General features: G+C 44.4%; 1 protein-coding gene across 2 annotated transcripts in view; it reads left to right on the top strand.

The window, feature by feature from the left end:
- Positions 1-7,648, top strand: part of trappc12 (trafficking protein particle complex subunit 12) — an 11,387-nt gene extending 3,739 nt beyond the window's left edge. For both annotated transcript variants that reach the window (XM_031876833.1, XM_031876832.1), the window contains exon 3: positions 1,261-7,648. In XM_031876833.1, the coding sequence (XP_031732693.1) occupies positions 1,261-1,524 (264 nt within the window). In that variant the 3' untranslated portion in view covers positions 1,525-7,648. The remainder of the gene's footprint in view (positions 1-1,260) is intronic.
- Positions 7,649-8,391: the final 743 nt, after the last annotated feature.

Raw genomic sequence — 8,391 nt, 5'->3', positions numbered from 1 at the left:
CCCCCCCCCCCCCCCCCCCCCCCTTCATCTTGGTGTGTTTTTACCCACCAAGAGCCAGTTTTCAGCAAACAAATAAGATCCACTCTAAAGCTGGATTAACGGTAGCATTTTCTGAAGTCTGTTATTTGTTCTGTTCCTGTTTGGGCTCAATATTGTTTAACTGATTGTCATTCTGTCCAAATCTAGGGATATCCAGATCCAGTCCGTTTCCCCCCCAATCCACTTAATTTAATAAGCCTTAGGGAGCCACGTAGTCCTGTTTTTGTCTTTCTGACGGGCAAAAGTGATAAAGGGAACCTGAAGATACATTTGAGATGCAGCTCAGCACTGAATGTCAAGTTGTTGTAGTCATAAATCAGAACTCAAAATTTGAATTCATTAATTAAAAAGAATTGTGAATGTGTTAAAGTAAATGATGGCCATTCCCATGCTACCTTATGTCTTATGTGGTATTGCAGCAGTTTTTGGGTTGATACAATTTGTTACACAGATTTGCTGCTAAATTAAAAATGTTTGACCATATTTAAGATAAGACAGAAATGATCAAATTACCACATTAAGACACCAAGAAGACCTTGTTGACCATAGAAAAAGTCATGCTGCGATTTGGTTTCTGAAACATTTAACATAATTGCATTTTTCGGTGACTGTATGGCAAGTACCTCTGCTCTCGAGACTGCTCAGAAACCCTCTTACTTAGGAAAGCCATTTATCCGCGAATGTGCTCGGTCTCTAGTTTGTGGTTGTAAAGTTTCATGAGGCTGTGTTCAATTTATAGTAACCTCAAGTTTCAAAATATGATCTAACTACAATGAAATGGCTAGTAAGGGGCCTATCATCACCACACATGAATACAGTCGGACCTTTTGGTTGCACAACAGTCTCAGCTTTCCAGTTAAACCCAATTTATGCAATTTCAAGACTTGTTCCGTACCGCAGTATGCAGAAATATTCAAACACACCAGTTTTTGAGAGGTGAAAATATCGCATTTATACTGCATCCAAACTGCATGGGATTATCATAAAGTGGGCATGTATGTAAAGAGGAGACCACTCTAGTTCACTCTAGCTTTTAGACTGAGATAGAGCCTCTTAAAGACAGTAATGTTGGGTCTTAGAGGTGTAATGTAGAGTAAGTACTGATCTGATATTTTTAAAATCCTGCAGGTAGTATTCAGGTTGTTAGTGTAAACACCAGCACAACTCTCTATTCAGGGCTTTTGCATGATGTTGACTGCATCCGTGTGTGTTTTGTTGCAGGGTGACGCCGTCAAAGACTTGATGCTTCGTTTCCTGGGAGAACCGGCAGCGATGAAGCGCCAGGTCCTCACCGCCAACTCTGTGGAACAGTCCTTCACAGGCCTCAAACGTCTCATCGTAAGTCACTCACTGCACCACCTGTGCATGACTACCGCTAGTTCCTTCATGTTCACCTCTGAGGCCCAGAGCATCATTAACTGTGCCTTCGTTGTTGTAGCATCATTTAGCTTTGGTGCTCATTTTTGCTCATTTATTTTTTCATGATTTGCATGCAGTTGGAACAACCTAGCAGATTGATAGTTCACTCCTGACCCTGGAAACTGCTGTTGACAAAACCACCTCCTCTCAAGGTCCACTTCTGAGCTTGTGCCAGAGCTTTAAAGGTGCTTAATAAGAGATTAGAGGCATTTTCATTGCCTTCCTACGGCTCTAGCTGGCTGAGCCGCCGGCTCGCAGCTAACCGTGCCAACAACAGCACTGGCAGAGCTAACGGTGTTTACCTATTAGGGGACCCAGAGGGTTGGTTGCTACAGCCCCACTGCCGGTCTGGACACCGTTCTCAGCATTAATGCTGTATGATAGCAATACAGAGCGAGGGCCGCGAGCTGAACCTGATCTCACGGTGTGCATCAGCACATGAGTTTTGCTTGGTTGTCATGTTCAGTGTTTTCACTTTTCTCAACCTTTACAGTTTCGTGACAACTGAGCTTTCTTCATCTCCTCATGAGGAAAGTGTAATATGGTTGAAAACTCCACAACAAGTGTGTGTTTTGTCGACAGCATGTTTAAGGCAAATCGTATGTATGAGAGAAATTGAATACAACATGCAACTTAGTGCAATTCACAAAAACAATAAATTTGCAAAACAAATGCAGTTATCCACGACAACAATGACAATATTCCCCAGGAACAACGCACAGATATTTCCACATGCTTTTATTCTATTCACTGAGACAAAATTAATGCTGGTCCCAAAACATTGAAATGATCAGTCGAGGAGCCCTCGAATCAGACCTCATGCCGTCTTCAGCCATTTTTTTACCGCTGCCTCTTTGAACACAGAGCGTGGCAGGGTACACATTTTGACAAACTTGATCTGGCCTCGAATTCTTTCCTAATCTTAAACCTGCTACAACACTGTTTCAACAGCGCTGTCAGCAACAGAGCAGTAACTGCTCTGTTATTGTTTGCAGTTACTTTGTTTCGACTTATCTATCACTGAGCTACTGTATGACCAGCATGCCCACTTTGTTTTTTCTTTTACTGTATACAAAGATGGTTATTGTCAATGTTTGGACATTAAGGGCACTAAACTGTTATGGTGAAACTCCTTTCATGACATGAAGGCCTTACTAGGAGTCTAGTGTGGGGTGGCTGCTGTGCAGGTGACTCAGATCGAAATTGGGGCCAAAAAGAAAAACTTGATTGGCACACTGGTAAAGATAATGCGGAGTATTGTTTTAGTGCAGCAGCTGCTTTCAGAGAACATTTCTTCTCTTTCTAGAGGTAAACGACAAATCCAGCATTTGGTTACTACAGTTTAACATCCTGTGGTTTCGGCAGCATGCGTGACCTTTTGGCAGTTGGCCGGTACAGTTACCGTCTCTAGTGAAACTGCCGGGTGGTGAGGCCTCAGCCGACTGAAAACAGTGAATCATTCGTCTCCTTTTCTCCTCATGTTCCGTTCCTCCTATTCTTTTGTCAAGCATAAAGAGGCCCGTCTTTCTCTGTGACTGTGCAGTCCCGCCTCATTCCCTTTCTAGCTGCCATCTATCTATCTATCTCTCCAGCCCTCATGCGCTCCCTCCATCATAACTTCTAACCCACAAATGACCCTGAGAGACAGTTGTTATTTAAAACATATGCACAGCAGACAGTGTGATGGAGGGAGGGGGAAAGAGGAGAGGAGTGGAGCGATGGAGAGGTGGGGATCCACTCGGCTCACAAGTTCTTTTCTCCTGCTGTGCCCATGTATTATGCATGGGACTACTGTGCATATTTCAAGGGCCTTCTGGACTGCGCGTGCTTGTGCGTGCGTGCGTGCGTGCGTGCGTGCGTGTGTGTCAGTGGATCATACGCGGTCTGCCAATTGGTGTGGGTGGCTCCCTGAAGCAAGATGCAGCAAGAAAGGAGCGAGACAGTGAGCCAGAGAGGTAACGCAGGCCTACAAGAGGGATGTCAAGTAGTGACGAGCACAGACGGAAAGAGAAGGCAGCGTTCTGTGCGTGAGACATGTGGAGGCAGAGGAGGGCTTCAGCTGGCCCCGAGCGCACACGCTCACATTTGACTTTGGGAATGTGGAGAGAGCTACCGTGGGTTCGGGTCCCTACACGCGTCTGATTAGATTTCTTGATTGACTTCTTGATTGTTCGTATTAAATGAAACATTAATGTCGGCGTCTTGTGTACAACACTAGATGACAAAAAAAGCAAAGTCTTTTGACATTTGCTCAAGGGTCCTCTGGTTAGCAACAACAACAAGCTGTCATTTCTCCTCCAACTCCAGGTAGAAATATGCATTTACTGTATATATAATGCGTACCCAAATCACAGGGCGGATACGTGCATTATTTTTGCTCTGTGCTCTCGGAGAGCCCCCCTCTCGTTATTATATACTTTGGTTTATTACCAAATGTTTCCAAACCTAATGACATTCCCACCAGCCTCAAATGTGCTCTGTGTTTACTGCTAATTAGCAAATGTTAGTAGCGTACCAACACGCTGAAATAAGATAGTGAACATGACAAATGATACCTACTAAACATCAGCATGTTAGCATTGTCATTGTTAACACGCTGTCTGTGGTATTCATCTTAAAGCACAGCTGTACCTACAGTATATGCACAGGGTCACAGAACATCTAGCTTGGCTGTCAAAAAGTCAAAAGTAGCTGTTGGCTGCTAAACGTACCACATTTTCAAGTTCCTATTATCAGAGTCATGTCATGAAGAAACACAGGACTACAGTTTTCTCTTTGCATTCTTACATGCTCATCTGTGATGTCTTATGTTTCCTTCTTAATAGCATTACAAATATGTGGAAAAGGCCTTTTACCTTGATGAATATTTAGCCACCATGATATATTCCACTTCATGCCTCTTATTGCAAATCAGCACATGAGCCATTAGGCATCACCAAAGCGAGGAAACCCAGTGTAATGTGATACCGGGAGTCCAATGAACAGAATGGGCTACAGAGCAGCTCTCCAGAGTCTAATTCAACTACACTCAATACAGCTGGTGATCGGGACTTGAACCCAGGGTCTTTAGCCGAACGATAACATCTCTGCTCACTGCATCACCTAGCATGGAGCCAACAAATCCTGCTCCCTAATAAGGAGCTCTGTTTGCTCTTGATTAAGGATGCTCCACTGTCTGACTAGAACAAATGTACATATACAACATGATGCTGTTGCTGACATTTAAACATTCAACATTGTGTTTTCCCTGATACAGACAGAGCGTTGTTTGTAGTAGGGATGTTAATAATGTATCGTTTGACCGACAATACGAATTTTGACAGATTGATGCTCTCAGTTACACATGAAAGAAATATTGAAAATTAAAAGAATTAGAGGAAAAACTCAGAGCAGAGCAGCTTGCTGTTTAAAGGGGAACAGCTGGTCCACCTTATAGGTCAGCCCACCGACTGTGCCTCAGTGGTAGAGTGGCTCGTCCTTCAATCAGAAGATCCAGTACGCGTACGCTGGTACATGTCGATTTGTCCTTTGGGAAGACTCTTACCCCAAATTTTCACACATGTCGGAGGCTGTGCCTGCAGTGTATGAATGATTAGAATGATGGGCAGGTGGCCCCGTGCATGGTAGCATCAGTGTATGAATGGGTGTGCATGGGTGAATGACAGGTAGTGTGACAGCGCTTTGAGTACAAGTCCATTTACCATTCATAGCGATTGTATAGGAGCACAGTATCAGGGCCCCGGTGCATCCCTAGTCCCCCACGTAACCACTTTGCAGACATAATAATCATTGACTGAGTCGCTCCCACTGAGGAAGTGAATCAGATGCCATCTGCCCTCTCAATCTACTGCCATACCCACTTGAATTCATATGATTTACTTCTCAATAACTTCTGAAATATCCAAACTTCTGAGATCAAACAAACTCACAGATCAAAGTTGTCTGAGGGGGAATGCATCTCGGTAGTGTTACGTATGGTTCTATGTCCTGCTGTGAATGTTTGTGCTTGGGTGTATGTGTGCATGTGTGTGTATTCTGTGTCTTTTGACTTCTAGGTGCAGCTCCCTAACGAGTGATTGAGGGCACCTGGATGAGGATGTGGTTTACCTATATAAGCGCCTCCTTGCTCCGCCCTCGCTCTCTCTCGTCTGCCTGGCACCAGACCTTGGTCTGCAGTGGGATTTGCACACTACAGTTTACTTGTGTCCTGTAAATAAACTGGCAGCTGTGGTTGTTTTTAACCTAACTTGGTGTTGTGTCCCTCCTATATGTTGCGACTCCCAAGCCGGTCGTAACAGTAGGCTGGGAGGGGAAGTTGAAATGAGGATGTGCACAAGCAGAATACACATGTGCACGAACACTTGGTCACGTATACACAGAGAAGTGGGTGTGTCAGTAAGCATGTGACCACCAAAAGTACGTGTGCATGTTTTAAACCCATTTTATGTTTGTCGTCAGCTTTTTATCATCCTCAGTGTAAGGCCCTTTGCTTGGGTGAAGGTAATGGGGGTGCGTGCGTGCGTACGTAGGTGTGGTAGAGCTCTGCTATGAGCTGGCAGAATGAGTCATGCTGCAGAACCAGAGTGCGACTGCCAGTCACACTCCCTGTCCTTACATCCATACACACACGTGCACAAATGAACATTGATTACACTCACAGCACACGAGAGACTTGTAACTTAAGTCAAGAGTAACTTAACCCCCGAACCAGCTGAAAACCAATGTCTATGGTATTAAGAGTTGTTGTTGATGGATTCAGGTCTAGGTCTACATATGGTGTTATATGCATTGCGGCTGCCCTCTACAGGCTGATCTGGAGGCAGGTGACATATATGGAGCCAGTTGTCCTCATCAGCCACCCCCCGCCCCACCCCCTCCTATTAAACCAACGTTCTCTGGCTCTGTAGACTGTGGCGAGGAGTATTAGTAAAGAGTAGCTTTTAAACTCTCAATTAAATTGAATCTCTTTAGCTAATAACAGGCGCTAGTGCTAATCGCTAGCACACACAAATCCCAGCATTGCCTGAGCCGAAGTTGTCGCTGACTTCATTTTAATCAGCAGGTGGCAAGCACGACACAGGAGCTTGGTCTTGAGGAGTTGTAGCATTTATTTTCTCTCTCTCTCGCTCTCACTCACTCAACCGCACACTCGCTAACGGGATGCAGTGAGTTGTTCCTTGAAGGAGTTTGTAGGCCTCTGTCATTTTAGAGGGCTTGAAAACAAATGATATATGTATCTTAAAAATATATGTATTCTTTAATTCCCCCAAAGCAGGGAGTTGACCAGCGGCTTTCTCCAGAACGTGTAAGAATTTTTTTTTTTTCTCTACTCTCCTCATTGGTGGATCGTCTCCATAATTTGCTCTTATTTAGCAACTGGCGACTGTTAACTTTGGATCTTGAGCCCAAGTTAGCATCTTGACACTTGACATTGTGTGTTTTTGTCCAACCAACCATCACAAAACCCCAAATATATTCAATTAACAAAGATACAGAATAGTGAAGGGCAGAAGAAGTCTTCACATTTGAGACCAGATCATTTTTGGTATTTTTTACCAAAGTCAAAATAGAATGGGAAGGGAGCTGTCAAATGAAGAAAAGTGAGAAAAATATGTTTAATGAGCGCAAAATTACAGGTACTCAATGGCATGAAGAACACCTATGAAATAGGCTTAGATCTGCAGCTTCAGGTTTGGCGCCCTGACACATTTATGCGGACATAAAATAGTTAACAATCACATTATCGCCTTGACTCATCGGCTTCCAATCCTTGTTTTTCCTGATCCTATCCTGTGACCCGCATATCCAACACAATCCCCATTGGGGTTTTGCACATTTTTGATTTTTTTGCATTTGATAAATAATTTGCAAGATGGGGCCATATTTCACTCCTGGCCCACTTTTTACATGGACTGGTTCAAACTGATTTTCAGATGTTTCACTCTGTTTAAATGACTTTAAGGTTCTAACTTGTATCTATTTTAGAAGACGTTTGCTTTGGAGGTCGGATGTGAAGAGGACTGAGTCTGCTTGGCTGTCCTGGCCTCCCCTCTACTCCCCCCCCCCCCCCGTCTTTCCCATGACCTCTGTGGCGTGGTCAGCAGAGTGGGCCGGTCTCTGGCTCAGCACCACCCTGGGCTGGCCTCATCTGTCTCTCTCATTAGCAGTCACCCCTCTTCTCTACTCCTCTCCCCCCTCGTTTCCTCCTTCTCCTTCATCTCTTCCTCCCTCACCCCCCTCCGCACTATCCACCGGAGACTCTAACCTCTCTTTCCTCCCACAGTGTGACGCCGTCTGGGCCGGCGGCCAGCATATATGTGTATGTTTGTGTGTATGTGTGCGAGCGAGAGAGAGAGAGAGACCCACCTTGGCTAGGTCAGACAGACACACCCCATAATCACTGCAACGACCCAGCTGCTGCATCGCACTTTGATATCATTGCTGTAACCTTTCCTTGTCATTATCGTAACCTTTTTACATAGCTGTCATTTCCACCACCAGTTCCACTGGCGAGCCAGGCTCTGGGTAATGCAGCGTCAGCTTTGGTAGCGCTGAAGGGTATGTTTAAAACCTCAGTGCTAGTTGTTTTCACCTTGCTCCGTTTATGTTGGCAGCAGCCATATGCTCAGACGGACCTTTTGCAAAAGGACCATTTCAGTTTATTACAACTTGGGTCTAGTTTTTGTACTTTTAGCCATCATTCCTATTGGTGATTATACCTATGAACTAAACGAGTTATTATAGTGACATTGAGAGTTAAAAGCGGCTAATGGTGTGCCCTCTTTTGTTTTTAGTGGTATACTGATTTTTACTGATATGCTCCTGCAGTTCCTCTGACTTATGGCACACAACTTGTAGTCTGAAAGCGCTTTCAAAATAAAAAGAGTTCAGATTTATCTGACTGCTCGTATTCCTTCATGAAAAAGAAGCCAT

Source organism: Anarrhichthys ocellatus, unplaced genomic scaffold, assembly GCF_004355925.1.
Source record: "Anarrhichthys ocellatus isolate YVR2014 unplaced genomic scaffold, GSC_Weel_1.0 scaffold117, whole genome shotgun sequence".
Lineage (NCBI taxonomy): Eukaryota > Metazoa > Chordata > Actinopteri > Perciformes > Anarhichadidae > Anarrhichthys > Anarrhichthys ocellatus.
This window is presented reverse-complemented; position numbering and strand designations above follow the sequence as displayed.